Source organism: Tyto alba, unplaced genomic scaffold (assembly GCF_018691265.1).
Source record: "Tyto alba isolate M040663 unplaced genomic scaffold, T.alba_DEE_v4.0 Super-Scaffold_9, whole genome shotgun sequence".
Classification (NCBI taxonomy): Eukaryota; Metazoa; Chordata; class Aves; order Strigiformes; family Tytonidae; genus Tyto; species Tyto alba.
Window position 1 is genome coordinate 40,232,512 of NW_024881330.1, and position 26,191 is coordinate 40,258,702.

Here is a 26,191-nt window from a genome sequence, read left to right on the forward strand (position 1 = left end):
TATGTACACACAAAACTTGTGACAAAAAGCCAGCCAGAATGAAAGGGAACGTTGGTTTTGCTCTACCTCCTCTTTGAAAGTACCAGATTTTTCACATAATGCATGGTATAAGACTGGAATGTAAGCCAACAGCAGGATCAAAAAAAAAAAAAAAAAAATCAATATGCAAATGTGACTACAGTAAGTCACAGCACCTTCCCCCTGCCCCTCACCCCCTCTTCCCCCCCAAAACCACTGGTGGCTCTTTGCTAGAATAGTCCCAGATTCCGGGTCAGTTCTATACATCTTCCATGCTTTCAGAAACTGAGTGGCTGTCAGAAGCTTTAGCATTGTAAACCTTCACCACTTAAGACAGCACACTTTTTTTTTTTTCCTTCTTGGGATAACGTACAAATTCCCCTCCGCTGCTCCTTTAACAGGGCCAAATTTATGGCTAAGAGAATTTTATTCCCATTTGTAATGTAGCCGAGCTGCTACAGAAGAGCACGCTTTTCTCCCTTCTCCTCTCCAGCAATGAGTTCTGCAACGTTGTTGCCAGTTGCAAAAAGTATTCAAGCGGTTAATTCAAGCAAGTACTCTTGTTCCTTCATTCCTTCATGTGAGCTTCTACTTAGTATGACAGTTGTCCCTCTGCATCAGTGCAATTCAGTCCTATGGTTTTACTACCATGCAACACAATTTTCAAACTTCAACTGAAACTAAGTGTGTTTCATAAATGCACACTTCCTATAATAAACAGTTAACAGTTGAAAGTATGTCAATGGAGTAACCTCTTAAGAATTGAAATAGTCAAAACCAATGACAGTGCATTGCTTACAATGCTCCTGAATGTGAAGAAAGAGTTGAAGTCAGCAACTAACACAAACCCTTATCAGTTGTCCCTTCTCTCAGATACAAACAAGTTCCACACATTTTTTAAACTTTATTTAATCTCAGAACCAATGCTCTGTTACACCTGTCAGGCTGAAGGTTATTAACTTTTGACGTTAAAGTTCTGACAATAAGAACAGATGACATGAGGATCCACGTCCCCCAGTGCTGGCTTGCAGTCAGTATTGGTCCAGTAAGACAAAAGTTTTGCAGTCGTTTTTTGCCCCCTCCCCCTCTTTTTTTTTTTTTTTTTAAGATACATGAAGCATGGCCTAGCATTAGTGTCACCTTTTAATCTACGATTTATTTAAATAGGATGAGATGGAAACTCAGCTGTTTCCTCATTTGTAGGAAAAGTGTGATAAATATTCTGTACTTTAACTAATAAACACAGGATTTTTGTTTTGCACTGTTGCAACCCTTCCATTTGAGGCAAAGCATCTCCCCTCCCCCGACCACCACCATAATAAGTACCAAAGCATCTCTAGTTTTGTTTTTCATCAAGATTTCCAAACTGGCAGATTTTATTTTCACACCCTCTTCACAATAGACAAGATGCTTACCATATATTTAGGATTACAAGTTGTCACTAAAAGAAAACTTTACACAACCACTGTACATTTAGGTTGAAAAACTGTCCTTGCATGAAAAATATACCTAGAAATCAAGTGGTAAACAAGAAAAAAACATTAAGAAAAGATCAAAGTTTTTATAATGTGCCATTTTAAATTTATCAACTCCTCCTCTACTACTCATTCATACTCTGTTTTTACCTATAGTATTCATTAAGGCAAACAGCTAATCCATTTCTGAAGAGGTGCTGTGGAAATTGTGGACAAACAGCAAACATTTGGCATTAAAATAGATAGCACGTATGTAGCTTCTAGTAATATACATTAAGCATTTCTCTTGGACTTCAGGGTAATGACAGGGGAGGATGAACATGCTAACAATGTCAAAAAGGCTTAAAATTTAGCGTCCAAGCAACTTCTATTAATGCTTCTGTAGTTTTCAAGCTCTAAGTAGTACAGAATTTATGCAAATGCATTAAAGAATTCTAGCTTGGCAAGTACACCCAAGCAGGTTATTAAACTATATATACAGAAAGTGATAAATAGAGAATTAAAAGAGTCCTTCTGCTTCTCTTTATAGCCTTGAAAATCGACAAAAAAACTTGAGGACAGCTCTACAATATAAACATTAGGTAACCGCAGGAGCTGGGAAACCTAACTGCACAAACTGATTAAAATACTCAGATGACTTTGTAGTGTTTAATACAATTCAGTTCGTAGTCAAGGGCACAAGACAACATTTAACAAAAATAATCACATCAATTGACCTAGAAATCAAACGTAAATAGATATGAATACAATCTCCAAAATCTGTCTTTAAGTGAACATTAACCATTTATTCAAAGTTATACAAGAATTTGAAGGATAAAGTCTTCTGCAACAGGAAACCAACTTACAAGTTTCATGTCTCAGTTGAATTGAAGTGGAGGCGAGCGGGGCGGGGGGGAGGGAAGGGTGAACAAACAAGTTAGTAGGCCCCATCCAGGCAGCTAGAAAGTAAAAACAGGCTCAACAGCAGCCTCCTCCAGCTTGTTGTCCTCCCTGATTGCCTGCAAGTGTTGCATTAGTAGCAGCATGTTGAGGGCCAATTTTTATGCCATTTGCCTGAAATGAAGTTTAATACACAGTGTAATTATTTTAGAACACTAATATACTTGAAAAGCTTTTTATTTTTCTTTTTTTTTTTTTTTTTAGAAGATCACATAGCAAGTTCTGCTGAAGCATGCAATAAATATAGCAACATTTGTAGTTTTTTTTTTTTTTTTTTTCCATATGTCATTGGTGATTAAATATGAAGGAAAGGAAGACGCTTTCCTTCTCCTTTAAATATTATCTCGCTGTTAAACCCAGTACCTTAAACTCCTAACATGAAAACAGAGCAAGAATTGTATTTGAACACTACTCGGCATAGGGCTTTAAAAATACGTAGCATTTGCTAAGAACATATAACCTCTCACCTCTCACCAAAATCTCCATTAGTTTAACAGTTTAATATAAAACTTTTCCTCTCTAGACAGCATTTCTTTCTGTGTTGAATCAGCTGTAGAGGCTAAGGGCATACGAGTGTTCTGTGTCATCAATAATTTCTATGATCCCGAAAGACATGGCTACTTGCCAAGAACCCACACACAGCGTAGCTCTTTCATTCATCAAAATCACACTTATATCTTAACCCTCACTCCCTCAAGTGGATTTTACCTAAAAATACAGCACGTTGAGAAAAGTAATACAGTAGCTTCAGAAATTAAGCTCTTAAGGAAACTTTGCGTCACAGTAAATCTCAGATTTATAGTGCTTGGCAGTTGTTCTGCAACAGTGGTAGCCTTGGGGTTTCTGGCACTAGCTCAGTATTGACAGCAGCTGATGTGGTTTCTTTTCGCTCTTTGACTCCTCTTTAATAAAAAGCATGCCCTATGGCTCATTGGTTTTGCCCCCTCTGGGCTGATAGCAACTTCTTGAGGAATCAAGGAGCCAGACTTGGCATAAAGCCAAATAAATAGCACGGACTGTTGGCTCTTGACAGCATACTGCAATCAAAGCTCCATAAGGCACAGTAAAGCAGTCAGCTACTATATGAAACTCGACAGATACAATGAGCATGCTTTTTCAGACACTCTGATTACCGTCCAATTTATATTGCCCCACTGAGTGCATTTTGTTTAGGAAAAACGTTGAGGAAAATTTAAAATTTTTCATCGCTAAACTGAATTTAAAGAGCGTTCCACCAAAACACCATACACACATTTTCCCTGTCAGAGCTAGTGTCTTTGAAGGACTACTATTCAAGTCTTATTTGACTACAGGTTCCCTAATGCAGATACTTTGCATACTACTGAAGTTTCTCATTTTTTCCTCTCTGAAGTCATAAGAGCAGTATTTTTAATGGTTTAAATTAAGCAGAAAGAGGTGAAGCTACTTAACCGAGTCCTGCCAACTCCCTCACTACTCTTTCTACAATTCTGCAAGGGCTATCGTCCTCAGGAGAAGCGTCAGACTGACAGTCCCAGGCAGAGAATGCCCCTATTCACAGAACAGATACAGAACAGAGTGGTGGTGCAGATTTTCACACGTGGTTTCACTAAGCACCTCAGCAACGGTGTTTAGGAACAGGCAGGATAAGAGAAACTTGGTCATCAGACAGGACCGATCGCTTCACATTGTCAAATCCAAACTTTGTGGTGTGACTTTTTATGTGAATGTTAAGAGGGCTTATATGACCCTAACATTTTTATATGATCCTAATATTTCTATTTATTACCACCGAATTTGAGTCTGCTTTTTCTATGGCCATGAACTTCCCTCCTAACTGCTCAATATTTTCAACAGCACAGTCATTTCAAAATTCAAGAGAGACATCATAGCTCTTTCTGCGCTCTTGCATTACAAGAGTCCTCCCTGCCCCACCTCCCCACCCCCACCCCAAACAAGCAAAGAGACAGGCCCCGATAATCTGTAATTTCAGTAATGTGCACAGGCAAAATGGCTAATCTTTTATTCCCTACAGAATCCAGCCACCTAAACCAGGAACATTTCAAAAGTCTTTTATGTAACTCTCAAAGCAATCCTCCCCTACACTGGACAGCTCATGGAGTGCATCTGGCATATCAACATGGTCTCCCATTTACATAGTGGAAAATTATCTTTGAAAACAGATGACACCATATGGAGAAGTGGATGAAAGTGGATTTTCTTCTCTTTTGGGGATTTATATTATTTTGTGATGCTTCATGGATGGATAGGGTCACTTATTTTAATCCATTTTTATCACAATGGCAGACAATTCTATGTCCAAATGGAACAGCCAAATATTTTACTGTCCAGCCTTCTAGGGAAAGTGAATTTCGTACATTTAAATAACAAACAAAAAGTGTTCAGATTACTAAAAGTTACCTCATTATTAATGTCAAAAACGCCTTCCTGGATTTTCTCGTAGATCTCCTTTGCAGTGTTAATAAATGCCTAAAAGAGAGGGGGGAAAAAAACAAAACAAAACAACACAAACAGAATGAATGAGATATCCTTTGGTATAAGATGCACTAATTGGAATCCAATCTCACATGCAGTTGTTTCAGTGAGACTTTTCTTCCCGACCTCAGCAGGAACAGGTACGACAACAGCATCCTATAACCTACCCTCAAGTAGCAATGGATCACATGCTGTTTACAAAAACAGCGGCATTTTCATAACATCTGTATTCTACAATCTGCTGTCCAGTAATTACAGGGAAAAAGTGGTTTTTAAGATATATAAATTACTTTTAAATTATTTATTTCTGACCCTTATGGATAGATTGTGTGGCAGATGGTTTCCCCTACCCTTAATATCTTTGTAATAGGCCACTCTAGATTAGAGTGCTTAGCAACATAAAACCACAGGGTACTTACAATGATGATGTAAGGATGCTGTCTGCTGGATGAAACCTTATGCTATCATTTAATATTCACCTAATTTTAAGAACATATTCTCTTTAATTAATCTTGCACACAATAGACAATAGACATCTTAAGAGTGGAAAGGAGAGGCCCCGGGTTTTAGTATGATTTCTGAAAAATCTGTTGTTTGAATTCAGAGAAAAGACTTTGACATTCAGGTCTGAAAAAGTGAATGATATAAATGTTTTTGGTTAAAGTTTACAATCAATGATTCGATTCCTCATCTCTCATTTAACTTTATAGGTCAAGTAATGCCTAAAATAATGTATAATTTAAGAGGTGATTAACAGCAGCTAATAATTACAATCAATATCAAACATACAGGTTTTTTTTTGTTGTTGTTTTAAAATACCAAAACCATGCAATCATACAAGATATACTATCTTCTGCACAAGCCTATTCCAGCAAATATAGATCTAATTCAAATATAAAAAAGTAAACAGGGTTCATGGAGAGGAACAAATCATACCTTTCCTCATTTCTACACTGGAAGCATTTGACTGCTGAACTTGCCACCAGAGCTTTGTTTCCTAATTAACAGGACTGATATGTTTTCACCTTTAAAGGCCTTACAGCTCCCCAGAGTAATCAATCTACTGCAGCTCAATTACTGCACCAAGCACACACCACAGCCAGTGAAGGAGACTTGAACGACTGCAGCAGGAGTGGAAAGATATGAATATGCATAAACTCTAAGTGGGTGATCGAATCATCACAGAGGGTCATGAGAATTTGCAGCAAAATAATGAGAAGAATTAATCATTGCAGATTCACAAGGCACTTAGGAAGCGAGTTCGTTTTTCAAACATGCGTTAGAGTTGAGGAGAAAAACTGGCTGCCGGCCAACAACGAATTGATTCAAATTCCTCAGAAATTGAAGTTTTCAATGTAAGACAAAAATTCAAACTTCTCTTGGTTTCTGATAACACGCTAATTATTGTAATGGCCTCATACGTGGGCCTACTGAAAGGTGCAAGTTAAAAACTTTGGGAGTTCACACAGCTGGAATCTGTGAAGTTATTTGCTTGCTTCTACTTCAGTGGGACATTAAACAGAACTTGGAAGTCTTAAAAATGTGTTATGATAACTTCATGTAAACAAGCACTTAACAATTGGCACTTCTAACAATTCTAGAAGATGTTGCCTAAGTACGCCTAGGCTCTTAGAATTCTTTTCACTAGAATTACATTAGAGCTATAAAAATTACTTTAGACCAACTAAACTAGAATTTTAACAGACTACCAAGTCCAAACTAACACAACTGAGTATACAGTATCTTCTGGATGCTATGCTCAAGAACAGACCACTGCAGGAATCCATATATCCTCAATAATAAAATGTACTGGAAAACAGTGTGATTTAACAACAGTCAACCCCCCCCCCCCCCCAACATAGTTATTACAGACGTACTGTACAAAGTGTAAGAAAGTATACTGGGTTCAGTACAGTCCATTTCAATATTAAACCTATTTCCTAAGAAACTGTTGATCTGAAAAATCCCAATATTCCATTAATCTCAGTTCTATCATTTCAGCTGTCTTGAAAAGACATCAACTGACTTCCACATTTCCACCAGTGATTCTGCTGCATCGCATACTGGTGTGAAAACATCAAGTACTGCTATTCTGCGTGGCAAAATGCCAGGCTGCACTGGGTCACATATAAATAATTCCTATTTGTAAACAATGGTTTGACAAGAATATAAGTCTACCTCGTGTTTTCTTCAGCTGGTAGGGTTTCTGAAAAATTACTACTAATCAGCTATAAAGAGAGACTTGCACCCCTGGAGACTTTCACTTATTTCTTGCATCCGTGTACTTTACGTTAGCTTAGGCTTCAAAGTATAAGTGGACTCAAAATAACCACCTGAGAACTTCACTGAAAACAGCAGTCTGCTTGCTTTAAGAATATCCTATCAGATTTTGGCATGGCATGCTAGCGCCCCAATTAACAAGGACAAGAAGGTGAACTCCATGTAACTGACAACTTCTAAAAATCTCTTTTAATACTGCATGTTCTAACTCTTATCTGGAACACGCAATATTACTATAAACTCTCAATTATTTATGGGCAGTTTATCCTATTTGCAGATTAACTGAGCCACGGGTGCAGGGAGACAGAGCGTTTTCCCCTCAAACCCAGTTTGGATTTGTCAGACCCCGTGCGGGGGACTGCAAGAACACAGCTGTAGCCCTTCACCCGCCAACTTGGATCCAGGTGCAGTTCAGCCACTTCCACACAACACGAGACCTCCACCAGTAAGCAAGCCCACACGGACCTGGCTGGCTGCCTACCAAGCCTGCTGCGGTTGCGCCGTACATTCCCGTAACGCTGCTCTTGCTAAAACACTACACAGAGATGCTCGAGCACTTCCACCCCGAATCAGCTCAGGCCCAGGTTTATTTTCACCACCCCCCGGAGAGGCAGTACCAGATTCAATCTGGATTTATATTCAGTCACCTGAAAGATGGCAAGGCCCTAGTACACAGTACCTCCATTACTCATAAAAGAGATACTTTTGCAAAAACAGCATGTTAGACTTCCAAATATAAGACTTCTAGACTACATTTCAGGAAAATTAAAGAAAACAGTGTAACTTCAGGAAAATATCTACATTTAACATTTAGCTTTTGGTTTTAATCTTTCTAAATCACAAATTACGGATACTTTTATGCATGAGACTACTGAATGCATCTGTATACAACTGTTTTTAATGCTGTGGTACAAGTTATTCAGTGATTTGTTTTAATATAACATGTTTTTCAATTGTGTTCACATTATAACTAGGCGCTCAAATAACAGTAATACCCTGCTGAGCAAAATTATATTACTGTACAAGGGGAAAAGTGAGCCTTGTAAGATGTGATCTGCCTGTTGCATCACACCTGCACCTACTGCAAAGCTAACGAAGGAGGTTTTTGAGTCACAATATATCAGTATAATTTTAGATGATTTGTATAAGGAGTTTCCTAGATCATACTCCTACATGGGAATCGGTAAGTCAAGCCTTACAATGTTCGCCTCAAAATAAACCTGAAACACCCAAAACAAACCCAAAACATAAAAACCCAACTACCAAAGAGTACAGATGCTACATTTAAAATAAATTAATCCTAAACACACTGAATGTAGAATTAAATCAACTCCAACATCCATTTTATCACACCAAGTAAACAAGTAAAGTAGGTTTGCTACCCCTGAGACAAAACCAGGAAGAATGAATTCTGTAGCTGCTAAAAACAATGCAAGTAAGGGAAAAACTTCCTGATACCTTCTCACCTTAGGGAAGTTGTATGCAGAAGTAATAATAAGCAGAATGAACCAGAATGCGAGTTACAGAACAGCTACATTTAGTTTTCACTTGGCAGATGTCAATAATATCACTTCCCTTTCTCGGAAAGCTAATGCCATGACTAGTATTTGAGGACTTAGCTAGAAGCTGAACATAACAGGAAAAACTTGTACATGAATTGCTGATACTTTTCAAAACTCAGATTTTACAACTTCATCTTTGCTTAAAATCAGGATAGATCAGGTTCTGCACTGCCAGCTCATGTAACATGCTGCCCTCTGGTGGCAATATTCAAGTTAAATTTAGGGCTTTGAAATACAAATCGGACAGTCATTATTTCTGGATGCTTTCTTACAATTAAATGAGGAATGCTTTGAGGTTAAGTATGTCACGAATGCTGAAGCCTGACCTTCACCTCTGTGGTCAGCCAACACCTAGAGTTTCCTCCTCCTTCCTCGTTTCCTATCTTATCTTTTAGCAGTAAGAAGTTAAATTACTGGAATATTAAAGAACACATTTGGAAACAGTAACAACATGGACCACAAACGGCTTTACCTCGGAGCATTCACCATCTCAGTATGTAAGTGGTGCTGGATGGCCACTTAGTAGCTTGAGATCCCAAAGCTCTGAGCAGCTGTTTTCTGCACAGTAAGACAATAGTTTTTACAACTAAGTGTTCCTTCAGGAAGAAGCCTAGGACACTAAAGGGGCTAAAGAGGAGTTAATCATCAAGCAGTAGGAAGGTGCTAGATAATGAACCTACACCCCAAAAAGCACCCCAACACATTCGTAGCCTTATTTTTGAAATAAAGGTGCACAGGCACAGAAGAGAACTCGGCAGCGATTTGTTTGTATGTACCCACTGAAGCACAATCTTCCTGACAAACAGCACTAGAGCTCAGTGTCTCGAAAAGTCCTGCAGCTGCTGCTGAACAGTTACAAAGGACAGAGCACCTGAAGGAAAAAGAAGGTAAGAGCCCCAGAACTAAGAATCCATCTCTCCAGCAAAATCTACAGCTCAAGCAAGCAGCCATATCATACTTTTCAAGCTTTTCTGTAAAGCCTGAAACCCTTGATTAACTGAGACTTTTTATTCTGATTATCCCTTCGGGATGCCCAGAAGCGCCAAGAACCATGGCAGAGCCGGCCAAGGGTTTGCCACAAGGAGGTAAAAGCTGCAAAACTTCCTCTCTCCCACAGCTGAATCGACATGAGCTTCACCTCTCTAGTTCCTCAGGGGAGAAACTGGCTGAAGTGCCAGCTTCACACAGCTGAAAGGTCATGGAACTTTGCTTTTAAGGAACTTGAAGGAATACTGGTTTTGATCCAAGTTAAGAGAAACCTAACTGTTGGGCAGTGTTTTGGGTTTTGTGGGGTTTTTTTTGGTTGGTTGGTTGGTTTTTTTTTTTTTTTTTTTTTGTTTTTGTTTTTGTTTTTTTTTTTGTTTGTTTTTGTTTGTTTGTTTTGTTTGTTTTTCTTTTTTTTTTTTTTTTTTTTTTTAAGACTCATCAACTAGAAATCCTTCTCTTTTACAAGTTCTAGTCGGATTACATCTTGTGTGTCACTTTACCTTACTGTGAAAACTATTAATATCCTAGAATTTTCCAGTTTTATTAACTAAATCCTTGCTAACTGTATTACCAGGTCAAGCAACTGTTTGTTATCATCAATTAGTAGTGTTTAGGGAAGGTGTGGAGAGGATACACAAAATACTTCTAAAACACAGTTCAAATTTAGAAGCTGCTAAGAATCTCATCTTTCCATGAGATTTTCATTTTTACCCTTCAGAATATTACAGAGGCTATATTCCTTCCCTTATATGTGACCAACTAATACCACTGTTGAATCTATGGTGGTTTTGAATATTCATTATCCATTTAAGCAAAAGCATAAAAGAAGCTGCCTGAAGAGAAAATTCAGTTACAGCTGAAACAAAACCACTGAATGACCATCCAGCTACATGTAGCAGAAGTGCTCCACTGCTCAGACAAAATTGTTAGTCTACTCAGATTTAATCCTAAATAATGCATCCATTACTGCATTCTATTTATGTGCAGACAACTTGGAATAACACAGACAATACTCTTCAGATGAAAGCTTGGCATAGGGCTATGTAATCCCCTCCATATGGGAAACAACTTACTAAAAGCAACTCCCACACCAGGAGTCAGTGGTACACCAGTACAACTTAAGCAAGATCAGTTTCTGAACAGTGATGGTATCTAGCACTGGTCTGACCACTGTCCAGAAAACTCTTGCTTAAGGTTGATCACATTAATCTTTATTAAAAGTAGCAGTCTGGACTGCAAGAAGAATGCAAAAAAGTTACTCCATCTTCCAAAATACAGCTAGGTATCTTTACTTCTTGAGAATCAGCACATGTAAATGGATTCACAACATTTGATATTCCAGGGACACAAAGATAAGCACTGTGTGTAGTAGGAGACTGCCTGGTCACCTGGAGTTCATGCAGGTGATTCTACTCTGTCCCTGTAAGTGTTAGGCACTGACCAAGCAGAAAGCACTCAGCAAGCTCTGAACTGCACATTTCAGGTAAGGCTACAATTACCAGTCATATAATGTTGTTGAACTTCCAATGAATAAACAAATGTGATAAAATTGTTAGTGTCTCTTGCAAATGAGAGAAAAAAAAATCTTAAGTATTATGTGTAGTCTTAATGCGAGGTTGGAAAGCAACTGATATTATGATTAAAACAAGTGCAAACATGCCTGGGGTTTGGACCTCAGACTTACGTGTATACAAATGAAAAGCCTACTGATAGGCGTCACAGTTTTCTTAGGGGGAAAAAAAAAAGTGACATTGAATTCTGCAAACTGTACTTCAGAGCACACACCCACAATTCAAGAAAGTAGAACAGATATGATAACCAAGATTCTAAAAGTTAACACTAGATTCCTTTCACCATGAAGTAAAAACAGGTTCAGCATTTCAGGTAAAATTTTACTGTGCATTCTCTACTGGGAGAAAGCCAATGGCTATGCCTAGAGTGTACCTTACTGAACATCTCCAAAACACAGTCAAGGTATAGTTTTTTTTTTAAACAGGATTGTTGAGAAAGAAATGCACCAGTGATAAATTTTAGGAATTGATGAGGGACAAAGCCACAAAAATTCGGTTATGTTTTGACAGCTGGCTACCTTGACAGCTTTAGACAGAGGCTAAAAGGAAATAAACAACAACAAAAAAATACCCCTGTCTAAATGAAGATGATACTGCTGAAGAGACCCGTGTAACCGGCCTTCCACTGCAGTCAAATTATAATCCTGTGCTTAACCTCCACCCCCAATAATCCTTCTGTCCTCCCAATGATTCAGACACTCTTCTCGCCCAATCCCATTCCATACCAAACACCATCATTTAACTCTGTGGCCACACTCAATTCTTAGAAGCTTCCACAGAAACTATGAAGGAAGAGCCTACATCTACTTCCCACTCCCAACTATCGTCACCTACTGTGCAAACAGGGTATAAACATCCCCTAACAGCCCTGTACAAGATAAACAGCTAACAGGATATTCTCCACTGCTAAATGTTTCTATCCAAGATGTAGGTTATGAGACATAATCCTGAAGAACACAATGAAGATTTTTAAAAACTGTCTTAAGATCCAAGCACTGAACAGGTCAATGTACTGCTACAGCTACAGATTGACTAAGGCATTACACCATGGTGGAAACCAGGCTTAAACAATGGAAGCAGCTTAATATTACAACAGGAGCTGATTTGTTCATATAAAAACTGCTAAAGACTCCACCATTAGCTTGCAAACATCTACAGCAGCCATTTATGACGCAAGGTACGATAAAGTTGGGTCACAAACAATGTCAAACTGATCAAAACAAAGTCTAGAGCCTTGTCTTGTCACTCGACAGATAAACATGTATTTTCAACTGGAGATGAAAAAAATCCATTAGGAAAAAAGCCGCCTCTGGCCATTTAAATGTTTCTGGTGCAACACAGGAGACATACCCCCATGTGCTGCTGTGTTTCAGCATCACATTTGCATGAAATGCAAGTCGTCTGTGCACTGAATGGCTATGACTAGGACTGCAAGACTTTTATGGCTATCTGCTTGTGCTTTACGATGCAGATCTGCCTGTTAACTTAGGCAGCACCACCAGTTTGTACTGCCACTCCTGAATTCCCCAGTGACAAGAACTCGGTATTCAGCATACAAGACCCACAAAGTTATTAGTCCCATTGCTGCAGGGCTAACTATTAGTCTGGACATAGACTAGAGACAGTATTAAGTGAAGAAATGCATGCCAGATCTCAAATCAGATGCTGTAGAAATGCTCGTGGGGTAAGCAGCCTGAGCTTCCCAAGGTAATAGGACAAGCTTGGTAGTCTACAAGGTAATGCCCCTACCAAAGTAGCTGTTCAGAAAGTGTGAAATGTAGTTAGATAATCCACTAACTTTGCAGGACTAAGAACAAGACAGCATTAAGAATAATTAAAATGGGTAAAAAGTACTCACTAGAGTTTCTTTATACCTGCAGGATGTAAGCTATACAGTGGTGAGACCTACTGATGTCAACCAAAAGATGTATAAGAATTAATCCATCTCATAGGAACTATAAAGACTTGAAAATACAGTGTGATCAGTTCAGAAAAACACTCCAACTGCTGTAACCTTGTTTTTTTACAAAGCAAGGTCATTTAATTCAAAACACTCCTGAAATTTTATTTTTTCCATTAAAAATTACCACAGAAGACTTTTAGAACTGCCTGGAAAGCTTCCCTTACTACTTTGGGAATTACTGATACAAGCAGCCACCCCAAAAAACTAAAGATGATGAGTTTACCCCATTTTCTACTCTAAAAACAGGTATTAAAGCATTTTTTTTTTTAATTAATAAATAAAGTTCTGGTGACTAGTATTTCAAACAGCCATGCATGTTTACGAGATAGACTGCTTCCACACACTGAGGTAGGCTATAGAGGACTAGAGGATTCAAGTGATTTGAAAGGCCTTCTGTGAACAATCCAAGATGATTATTTCGAAACTTTTCACTGTCTTGATTCTTTTGCCATGAGTACTTTTGCTTCAGATTCAGAAAGCAAAATTTGAAAATTAGCTTTGTAATGAAGAGGAAAAAAAAAAAAAAAAAAAAAAAAAAAAAAAACCCAACACATTTAGATCACAAAACACATTTGGCCAGGAGAAATGGATATTCTTCCTAATTCTACTTTGGACAGACACCTCAAAGTTAGAGCTGTTTCTCTGAAATGAGTGGAAGAGTATTTTAAGCCCTATTGCTGGACACTGTGTAGCTTCTTTGTTGCCACTTTTCCTGGCAATCACACTTACATTCATTACCCAGAAATACACTGACATTTCTACTTTATTTCATATAGCAACCACTAAGCAACACAACTCAGGCACAAATGTAACAGGTCAAGGCTTTGTTAGTCAACTACATGATCTCAGTACGGTAAAATCTCTCTTTTGGGAAAGGAAAGAGGAAACAAGACACCAGTTGTTATCTGGGAATGTTCTAGCCTGTTATATCTATGCATTTCCATATGTACAAGTGCACGTGCCTCACAGTAATAACATCTTTCTCCAAAGCACCCTTTTTAAGGAATATTTCCTATTGAAGGGTAAGAAGGACAGAAGGCTGATAATGGAATTAAAAATTAATCTTAAACATTAGTTTCAGTTAACAAAGTCTTATAGACTGATAAAGAGGCCCAATATGTACGCATAATTCTTAAATATTTCTGAAGCTGTATTCATGTAAACTTTTGTTTGCATGAAGCTTTGCTGCTAGCTAGTCAGAACCTACATCTACCATTTTGCTCTGGAGCTATATCCTTCTCTCAGTTAAAATCCCTTGCTCTTTGACACTACCAATGCTGTATCTTACGCAGGTATGTTTGACTTCTTTAAAGATTTATGCTGGTATCCTGGCACTGTAATGGTGAACTAAAAAACCCATGCATGATACACTATAGTCATCAGTGATTTATCAGTGTGGATTAAAAATGCTGCTGAGTAATTAAGGGAATATTCCTTCCCCTCCAAACCCCATAGCTTTTGTTTCCCCTCATCACCAAATAACCTCCATACAATTAGAGAACGCCCCTTTGATGCCAGTAGTTCTAACACACCCAGTACTTTTGGAAAAGATGAGCATTTTGAGACTCAAAGGCATAAAAAGTATTTTGACAATTTATCTGAAACCTAAGCAAGTATAAGGAAGTGTCTGCTTCAACACTTTTGATGTAAATGCATTTGAGAACATCTGATATAACAATCCAGATGCAAATTCAGAGACTTGCTAATGTCCAGATTTTTAGATCCCATGTATTTCCATCAATGCAAAAATTCAACAGTATTACTTTCTTAGCCCTTAGTTTCCCAAAGAAGCCAGCAGAAGTGTTCTCCATTGCCTCCACATAAGATAACATTTGTAGACACAGGGCCACAGATTTCTTCTGCTTAAAATTTAATCTAATTTTAGTCGAATTACCTCAAATGTTGTTCTTCCTGTTTCTACATACTCAGGCAGTCACAAAACTACCACTTCTTTCCAGTCCTGAAGTCAAGTACTAAAGGCTTGCTAGACTTGCTTCCATTTTGCGTGCTATTTGTTCTTTCTTCAGATGTTACCTATTCCACATGATTTATTCCATGGTTTCCTTACATTTTTTTGATACTGGACAGTCCAGAATCAGCATTAAAATTAAAATGGTCTCTTTTGTCCACAAAATGACTTCTTTTACCTACCACGCCTAGTATTTCTCCTCACTTATTTTTACTGGCCCAAAGGTGAAGATTTTGCTCCTTCAGCTGTAACCTCTTTCATTGTTGACTGAGAATACCGTTTAAGGAATGCATTTGATTCTCACTAAAAAGGATTGTATCCTAAAACTTTTCCATCAGAATCTGAAAATTAGAACATGCACATAATCACTCATTTCATCAGGAGAGGATTCTATCCGAACTTTTTTGACAAACAGATTTATGCTCATTTTTCTCCTGATAATCAGAGATGCATTAGTTACTGGCCAACTCATTCACTAGCACGTATTTTTTGACACAGAGAGAGATGCTAATGTTAGACAGATGGTAACAAACAAGTGTGTGAAAGCTGTTTGTTACTCTTAATATATTTCAATATATTTCAAAACTAGAAGGCTCTACCACTAAAAGAACACTTCATCAGTTGTCCACAATTTTGCATTTAAGACAATTTTGGAAAAGAATAAGGGCAGAATAAATAGTATGAGAAGCAGAACTATGTTGTGCTGTTATAAAAAAGGTTATTAGGTGGGGATGTATGAACTGAGTATGGGCCTGAAAGACATGTGAAGCAACCTTTCTGTTTTACATAGCACTAACATCTCAGCTGGAGCTCTTCGTCCACCCCTGTGTCTGGCTAGGATGGAGTTAGTTTTCTTTACAGCAGCCTATATGGTGCTGTGTTTTGGATTTGTGACTAAGACAGTGTTGATAACACACCGATGTTTTAGCTAGTGCTGAGCAGTGCTTACACAGTGTCAAGGTTTTCCATTTCTTACTCTGCTGCCTGCAGGGATTAGGCTTAGGCTAGGCAAAAGCTGATGGGGGACACATGGACACAACCAGGACAGCTGACCAGAACTGGCCTAAGGGTAGTCCTTCCCAAGTAGCTGTTGCTCAGAGACTGTTTGTGAGAAGTTGTGAGTGACTGCCTTTCCATCACTCTTCCCCCCACTTCTTTCCTTCCTCTATTAAACGCTTTATCTCAACCCCTAAGTTTTTCTCACTTTAGCTCTTCTGGTTCTTTCCCTGATTCTGCTGGACAGGGGGAGCAAGTGAGCAAGTGGATGGTCACTTAGCTGCTGGCTGAGGTCAACCCACCACAACCAACCCTTAAGAGAGGAGTGCAGTGAATCAAATGAGATATGCGAGCATTCACACATGTCCAGAAATATGAACTGTAAGCAAAACTTCAAAAGACTTCAGTTCTTTAAAGTAGCAAAGACTGAAAAACTTATTCAAATACACAGCAGACTACAGCAGCCAAGATAATAACCTCTTCAGCAGTTCTGTAGAGGACAGAAATTGTGTGCATGAACTGCAGCAAAGAAGATTCCTGCTAGGAAGCGGAGGGGAAAGATGACAATACAAATACCATAGCACTGCAATAGACTGCTCTGAAGAGCTTGTGAAATATTAGAGGTTTTTAAAAGAGGTTAGATTGACATCTGCCAAGGATACCAATAGCTTGGCTTGCTTCAGATGAGCAAATCTAGTCTAGTCTTCTTAGGTTTCAGGGCAGACAGAAGTACCCATTTCTCTGATCAAATATTAAAAAAAAAAAACAAAATAAAACAAACAAGTGTATTAATTACTAGAGTTTCATCAATATAATTAGGGCTATGCAATCAGATACAACATAGACGTTGTCTTTCTTGTAATATAAATTAAAAAATAGTTAATGAAGAGCAGCCCTGTGGAGGAGTTGGGGGTATTGGTGGATGGAAAACTGACTATGAGCCAGCAATATGCACTTGCAGCCCGGACAGCCAACTGTGTCCTGGGCTGCACCAAGAGAATTGTGGCCAGCAGGTCAAGGGAGGGGTTTCTCTCCCTCTACTCTGCTCTCATGAGACCCCAACTGCAATGCTGGGTCCAGCTCTGGGGTTCCCAGAATAAAAAAGACATGGACCTGCTCAAGCCAGTCCAAAGGAGGCCACAAAGTTGATCAGGGAGCTGGAGCACCTTATCTATGAGGACAGGCTGAGTTGGGATTGTTCAGCCTGGAGAAGAGAAGGCTCTGGGGAGATCTTATAGTGGCCTGCCAGTAATTAACGGGGGCCTACAGGAAAGCTGGGGAGGGACTCTTTATCAGGAGGTGTAGGGACAGGATGAGGGGTAACGATTTTAAACTGGAAGATAATAGATTTAGATTAGATAGAAGGAAGAAAGTCTTTCCTGTGAGGGCGGTGAGGCGCTGGCCCAGGGTGCCCAGAGCAGCTGTGGCTGCCCCCTCCCTGGAAGGGTTCAAGGCCAGGTTGGACGGGGCTGGGAGCACCCTGGGCTGGGGGAAGGGGGCCCTGCCCGGGGCAGGGGGGTGGTGCTAGATGGTCTTTAAGGTCCTTCCAACCCAAACCATTCTATGATTCTATAATTCAATGTAAGGATTCCAAAACCTAGAGGAACAGTATTCGTACAAAGTGCAATTAAAAACAACTGTTTTATTAAAATACCACTGTTCAGCAAAGTTACCTCCTCTACATTGGAAGCAGTTTTGGCAGATGTCTCCATAAAGATAAGTCCATGCTCTCGTGCAAATGCTTCACCTTCCTCTTTCTTGACTTCTCGTCTGGATTCTAAATCACTAAGATGGAAAAAAAAATAAGTTAGTTGCATGGTCTAACCTGTTCATGTAGATATTACTCTTCAGATACATGTTTACAGGCCAAGAACTTAGGTATACATTAGTATCTATTCAAGCCCTTAAATAAAGTAGAATCACTGTTAGCCTTGCACTTATAGTAAATGGAAGAGCCACAGACATCACACTTGCTTGAGCTATCAATCCTAGTTGATACAGATCTTAAAGACTTCATGAAATAGCTTTCAACAGGATGCATGTACATTTATCTAGCTATTCCTTAAATGCTACCTTTAGATACTATCATTTTAGGTAAGTATCATTCTTTTCTAGTATAATGTTATCTACTAATCCACACTGTAAAGCTGAACTGATAGGGAGTTTTGCAAATTACTTCTTAATGAGATGAGCTTTTTTTCCTAAATTATTTTTAATTTTTCTGTTCAGTAACAAAACTTCATACAGTCCATTTCTGTTCTGATAAAAAAAAAAAAAAACAAAACAAAACAAAAAAAAACTTAAAAGCCAAAGTAAGTTATTTTGAACTATATTAGCTGTTCTCTCCCAGCAACCTAGCACTTAGGTTTTGAAACTCCAGGCCTGGCCCTCTTAACAGCAGAAGAATTTGAAGTGACTATTACACAGTTGTGGTTTGTTTTTTGTGGGTTTTTTTTGTTTGTTTGTTTTGTTTTGTTTTTGTTTTGTTTTTTTAATTTACTTTCCATACAGTTTAGATTAAAGTTAAATATTACAGAAAAGAAGAAAAAAACCCACTTAGATTGGACAGCTAAAAGTTCTGCTTCTGTAAGTCATGTAGACATGTAAGTATTTCACTCTTACTTTTTAAAGCTTCTTTAGGAACAAGGTGTACACAGTTTGTCCTTCTTTGTAAGTATATTACTTCTTGAGCAATAATAATGCTATATTTATACCAAAAAAGCAACATAGGTATTTAAATAAAGTTTCATTTAAGTTGTCCATGTAAAAGTATCTTCAGATCCAGATTTTTAAAATAAAAAGCATGCAAACAGAGGTTTAATTTGCAGCCAGAATACCAGTAAAAAGTATCATACTGGGCTTCAGTGCTGCCATCCTTGTAATTATATACATCTTAAAAAACAATGATACTCACTGTGGCATCTGTTTTGCAGCAAAGCAGGTTTTTGTTATTTTTACAACTACATGCTAGCTCAGATGAGTTACAGAGTCAAGACAATTCAGCACATCATTTAAACATGGAGCATTTGAAGATAAGGATACAAGAAATGTCTTCTCAAAACAATTTTAAAAGTTGATGCCCATTATATGTAAGCTTTCCCAGTATCTCAGCCTCAGGCTTAAGATATCTTAACAAGATGTTCACTCTCATGTCCCTGAAGTAGCTATTTGATATTGTATTTTTGAACTTGAGCAACGTCTTAATTTCCTAAACCTTGATTCACTACAGCGTTATCTCCATGACAGAACAGAAATAAACAACTCTTGACTTGAAATAGTGCAGCTGCATTGAAAACTGCAGTGATAACCCAGTCAAAACTCACTAAGAATATGTTTAGATATCAGTAAAGAGCTTTAACTGCTTCTACTAACCAGTTGTCTTCCTCTCTCCACTCCAATAATTCGAAGCATTTGGTCTTACTAGATCAATATAGCTATGTTTTGTTCTGGAAAGAAGATTAAGTACAGTATTTGTCATGTTTTAATACTAGTATTTGTAATGTTTTTAAGAAAACAGCTATTATATTTCAGATTAAATTCTCAACATTCTTCAAATCCAGCAATAAATCAGTACTAGAAATGTATGTCAAGTGCACTTCCGGGACTCATAAGAACAAAATTTATTCCTTCAAAAATATTATGCTAGTATTCATGTTCTTCCTTCCATCCATCTCTAGTAGTATGCCCTACCGTAAGAACTCCTGTAACACTTTCAGGATAACGTAATATAATTGAAGGAGTTTTGTTCCCATCTTGTTCTTTGAAGTTTGAAAATAATCCCCTTTAAAAAGCTTTTTAAATAACTTTTACTTCACATGGCACCTTAATCTGTAACTTAAAACACATAACTTAATTATATCTATTGTTTGAAAACCTAGTTGTAACTGGGAATTACAAAGCTAGCTGCAAGTAGCATATTATAACACAAAATCATGTGGTATATGGTCTGCATCAGCAGAGTGCAAGACACAAAAGTTCAGTTTAACAGCTAAGAATAATCAGGAATAGTTACAGATGTCAACTAAGTATGCAAACTTATGTAATACTTATCTCAAGTAAACAGTAGACTTTACTGTTTCTCTCAGTGCCTTATTTTTACTCACATAAGCATAAAAACGGTTAGTCAGGGACATCACAGGCTTACCAAAGCTTCATTTAATAGAAGATTACACTTTTGTATTAATTTGTGAAGATTATGCTTATCATACTCCTCCGTTAACAAGAACATCATTAAGTCATTTTCCAGATTACGCATAAAAATGGGGACAAGCTTCACAATTATTTAATGCTTAACATGTTTTTCAGGGGGAGGTAGAGGGTCAGGGGCAGAGGGAAGAAAACAGAAGGGAAAAGAAGGGGGAAGAAAATAAGAGGTGAACAGGCCAGAGCAGCAAAACCAGACTCTTTGCCATAAGACTGTTTCTCAGTAGTATCTAAGAAATTATCTGGCTGCTCATTAAATTTTAAGGGACAAGCATACACACCATTATTTCAACTGGCATCTTTACCTTCAAGAATTGTGAGGCACAGAGACAAGGTAAGGTCAATTAGGTAAAGGTCCATAACTAATGGGTTATTAAATTGAGATGATGCTTTTGATATTTGAAAAAATCCTACATCCAGCAAAAAGAGTCTAGACGTGATGGTACAGTTCACTGCATCAAGAGCTAGAAAAGTTACAAATAAACTCACTGTATTCACTGACGTGTTTTTAAAAAGACCTTCAATACAGACCAAAGTCTCATCATCAATAGGGAACCATTTTAGAACTTTGGACAGTCTAGATGATGAGAAGACCAAGTACATAATCATTTATAAATTGGGTAACACACTTCCAAAACTTCTAGCTGTATTTTCATCACCCAGTGTCTAAGAACAGTCTGAATTCAGCAGGAAATGATGAAAAAGCATTCTCTGTCCCCAACCCCAGCTAAAACATACAGAATATGAAACAGGCTTAGAATTCAGAAACACTTCATATAATCATTGAAGTATATACTTTTTACATTTGATAAAAGTTTGAGGTGAATCCTGTAGTATGGGCTTCTTTCTTTTCAAATGACATTTTCTCTGCTGTGATTCTTAACCCAAAACTAAAGCACTTCAGAACACCTAAAATTAGGAGTGATATTCTCTTTATGAGATAGAGATCTAGGTGCTTCTAAACAGTGATTCCAGATGTAAAAAAAAAAAAAAGGCAACAAGAAAAAACTTATAATCCATGCCGTCATGCATCCAGTCAATCCTTTAAAAATAACGTTACTTCTAAAAAAGGTACTTGGAACATAAAGTAGTTGATCCACATGTGCTGCACATTGTATTAGTCTAATTAGAAAAGGAAAGGTTTCAGATTCACCACAGAACTATGTCCAGTGACTGAAAGTCAAGTTAACATACTGCCTACAAATAAGAAAACACAAAAGCTGAAATCCAGAGAAGTCATAAATCTTTACAGCTTATGAAATAGTAACTAGCTAAATTTTACCTTTTATTTCCAATAAGCATTATAACCATGTTGGAATTGGAATGCTGACGAGCATCTTCTAACCAAGTTGTCAAGTGGTTGAAAGTGTCCCTCCTAGGTACGGAAGAGAATGAAAATTAAAAGCAGCATTTCAAGAAATCTCTTTCCCTTCTGTTAGTCAGCTTCCCTTCTTGAGTAACCAACTTGTTTAATAGTACACATGCTCCAGGGATAAAAGCTAGTAATCCCTTCGTGAGAGGGAGAATAGGCGAACAAAAATCTAGTAAACAAGGACCATTAATGAACTCTGCCTAAAAAGTAACTGAAAACATGTTTGCTCCAAAAAGTAAAGAGGATTGTTATAGCTGTAAGAATCTGTAATTTTATATACATATAAAATCTGCTAAACAGAATTTTAAAAGTCCCTAATAGCCTCAACCAGTTCAAACAATTGTACAGATAATTACATACTCTTACAGTAATATTTGTTCTTCTACAGGCAGAAATGGTTGACAATTTTCTGTGAGTTTATAAACTGAATATTCATTTAGCAGCAAAGTCTTTTTACGTGCACAAATACGGCATGGTACAGATTTTATAGAATGTGCACACTAAATATTAAATCCCATGCTTGTAAAGTGTGTTTAAAATTTCACAAGAGTAAGACCATCTATTTAGGAATCAAAGATTCATTCGCTGTAAATCCAATGGAAAGAATACGTCGCTTCCTGATATTTAAAAATAAACAGGGAACAGAAAGAAAAAAGTCTAGGAAATCTCTAGTAAAAGTTGCTGCTTAATTCAGCAACAACACTCAAGATCCACAAGGGGAGCCACAGACCCTAATAGGATTTTAGAGCCTGAACATTTCTATAAACCATCCACAGTACCCACAGTTTGCAGATAAGCTATATGGAGACTTTTTTCAATACAGTAGGAAAAAATTAGTCACTTCTGAACAGTCGCTACAAAGATCACACTAAGATCTGTATTTTCCCAACCTCAAACACAGCAATGGTAGAAGTTTCCTGGTATTTTTATGTAAGCAAGCTTTGATGTTTTACTATTTCACTGATGTGCAGAATGTCACTTCAGTAAAAAATCTGCTATAATTAAAGAAAAATTATAGCTCATAGTAATAAAAACAATAGAAATGAATTAATGAAATATTTTAGGGTCTTGCGCAATTAAGGTAATCCAGAGGTTCATGTCAAATAGTTTATACAAATATTCTCTTTCATTCTTCCAGACTTTACATATTTTTCCTCAACCACTATACAGAGAAAATCGGAAGTGTATCTGTTACACAGGCTCTATCTTGATTTTCAGCACTTAAGGAAAGTTGGCAAAACATCAATTATAAATATTGATACAAAAAGCCAAACTAAATTAGACATTTTTAACAGTACTATATACCATAGCACAATTCTACAAAGATGTCATTTCAATCCAGTTATAACTCCTCAGTATTCTCACCTTGTAATGTCATACACTAGTAAAGCCCCTGCTGCCCCTCTGTAGTACGACCTTGTAATGGAACGGAAGGACTCCTGCCCTGCCTGTAGAAGACAAAATTTAATTATTTCATCTCTCAATTTTATTTTTTGGTGCTAAAAGCCATACACTTCGAATCACAGAATCATAGAATTCTACTTTAGAGAAGACGGGGACAAGAAGGAATATGGAATGGAAGTCAGAGATGGGACAACTGGAGACAAAGTCTCTAACGCTAGCGAGAGAAGGCACATGAGGAAAAGACAGCAACTACTGCACAGTGCTGTTAAAAAAAAAAAAAAAAAAAAAATCAGGAACAAGACCTCTAAACCTTTTTTGGCAATCCCTGACAACCCAATTTACTGAATGGCTTCACAATACATGAATCATTATTAGAGCACAGAATGGACTCCTAGCAACTAAGCTCTGAAGACAAATTTGAAAGGAAGCAAATAACCCAGAGCTTCACATTTGAATTCAATAGCCCGCTCCCTGGGGCAGCTGTTGACACTAGAATAAATAAAGCCCATTGTAAATAAATGATGAATGACATCTTTACGCCCACCATCTGCTGGTGTAAAGGTTGTTGGAAGGCCAAGGATGCAGATTTTATCCATTATATCATAAACTGCAGCCAGCTTTCAGCAGCCTTCAGATGGAATTCTTTCAGTAATCATTTTATTATGAAAAACCAGAAAATGGTTCTGAATTCAATTTTACACAATTCGACTCCACAGTTAATCAATTTCCTCTGTACTTGATAAATAATGCTTGTCAAAGCAGCTACAGGATGCAAGAGTCATCTTCATACGCACTGGTGAAAAACTTCAGAGATGCCACATAAATTTGATAGTTCTCACAGAAAAGTATTCTGTAAAAATCTCAGCACTTAAAAGAACATGCTCAAAAGAACACAGTCCTGAAAAGTAAATACTCAGTTGCAGACCTTGAGCTCCCCATACTCATGTTTTTCAGAAGTGCTATCTAGCACCTGACAGCTGTTAGAAGAAACTTTTCTTCCAATATTTAGTAATAACAGAAGCTTTAGCATAATTAAAAGATAACACAGAACACAATTAAGAAATACTCAATGCTGAAAAAAACCCTTATATGCAGTAAGATAGTTATCTGCAGAACTATAAGAAGTAACCCTGATTTAAAACCATGATAAATATTTCATTCTTGCTTTTCAAACACAAGCTACTCTTTAGCGTACAGACAAAAGAAAACTAGTGTTCAGAGAACTTTCTCTTCTCACAGTTACTGTACTTTTCTTAACATAAAGTTTTCCCAAATTCAGGAAGAACTTGGTCAAGATTCTGTCATTGAACAAGAACAGCGGCCTAAGTTTCAACATGTTCAGTCTTCAGAAAGCATCCTTATCTCTCAGAATAATCAGATACTTCAGTTTAAGAAAACACTTTCTCTTTGCCACTGCAGTGGAAAAAGGTACAAAAGACAGACAACATATTTAATAGTTTCAACACAATTAGAATACAGTAGCATACGCACTTGGCCGAGAGTCCAAGTGCATCTTTAGGTAAACTAACGCAATAGAATATAGACAATCTGCTAGAATGCACCAAGGAACAGTAAGAAAAAGAAGTTTTTAGCACAATACTTGGTTCCCTACCCAGAAGCTCCACTAAACTCTACAACTTTTTCTTGGTGTGGTGACTAGCTCAGGTGCATGGTAGATGCATAGAACATTTTCCTCCTAGCTAGACAACGGACAAGTTATTGTCACCAGTGTATTCCACGTATTGCCTAAAATAATACACGAAGTGGACTTAGCCTACCACATTAAGATTGCCTGTTTTACCTTCATAAATTCCACCCTGACATATTAAATTGTTTGTCTCCCCAAGTAAATTAATCATGGCCAACTCAAGGTTGTCAGAGGTTCTAGCAAATCTTAAAAGAATGTAAGAATTCTGAGTTCTTACAAGAGTCACTTACTTCCAAAAGTTTGGTATCTAAATTCTAAAAACACTGTAGCATTTGTAATTGCGTCTCACTTGCCCATGATGAAATTTAAGTATCCTTTCTTCCTGAAGGAAAGACTGGAGAAAAGGTGGAAAATGTCACCCCTTCTTCATCGGAGATTTAATCTTCCATATAGCAATAATGATTTTGTGCTTATACAGACCAACAGACAACACAAACTGAATTCCCTTTCATTCTAAACAGAAGAAAATTGAGTCTCTGCAAAGAAACTCCATAATATCTACATTTATATAATATATATATTTATATTATATAAAAAATATTAAGAAACACCATATATATATCATTTATATTTTAACAGTGTCATTCTGAATGATTTAGGTCAATATAGTAGGGTTAGGCATGCAGAACATACTACACAGCTTTTCCTAGTTTCATTATTACTTTAAGCATTTTTCATCTGACAATTTAATCTTTGCCCCCCATTTTTTTTTTTTCCCTCCAAATGGGACAATCTATTTTAAAGAAGATAAAAAAAATGTAGGTCATTAGCCAAAACTCACTTTCTTAAAAAAAATACAAGTGTGCTATAATTGTACTTTATCAGGCTTGCAAAGTAGGACCAACCCAAGTTTAGCGACTTGCTACAAGGAGCAACAGATAGAAGCAGCTGTATAGAAGCTCAATATAAATTAAAACCAGCTTTGATACCAGAGAAAAGCCTTTTATCTTCAATGAAATGAAATTGTTCTTACCATCTCCTCTTTCATGTTCCCCCAAAGTCTAGTATTTTTTTTTTTTTATATTAAAAAAAGCTTTTTACACAGCATCACAGACTGGTTGAAGTGGGAAGGGACCTGTGGAGGTCACCTGTTCCAACCCCCCCTGGCTCAAGCAGGGCTGTTCAGAGCAGGTTGCCCAGGTCCATGTCCAGATGGCTTTTGAATATCTCCAAGGTCAGAGACCCTACAACCTCTGGGCAACCTGTGCTGGCGCTCAGTGCAGGGAGAACAGCAGTGGCAGTAGCCACTAAATGAATATTAAACAGGGT

At 37.5% G+C, this 26,191-nt stretch overlaps 1 protein-coding gene across 1 annotated transcript in view; it reads right to left on the reverse strand.

The window, feature by feature from the left end:
• Positions 1-1,358: 1,358 nt before the first annotated feature.
• RAB2A (RAB2A, member RAS oncogene family) overlaps positions 1,359-26,191 on the reverse strand; it is a 45,820-nt gene continuing 20,987 nt past the window's right edge. Inside the window, exons 5-9 of the mRNA XM_042785779.1 lie at positions 23,176-23,258; positions 21,721-21,813; positions 17,909-18,020; positions 4,833-4,901; positions 1,359-2,546 (exon numbers count right to left, since the gene is read on the reverse strand). Of these exons, the coding sequence (XP_042641713.1) occupies positions 2,451-2,546; positions 4,833-4,901; positions 17,909-18,020; positions 21,721-21,813; positions 23,176-23,258 (453 nt within the window). The 3' untranslated portion in view covers positions 1,359-2,450. The remainder of the gene's footprint in view (positions 2,547-4,832; positions 4,902-17,908; positions 18,021-21,720; positions 21,814-23,175; positions 23,259-26,191) is intronic.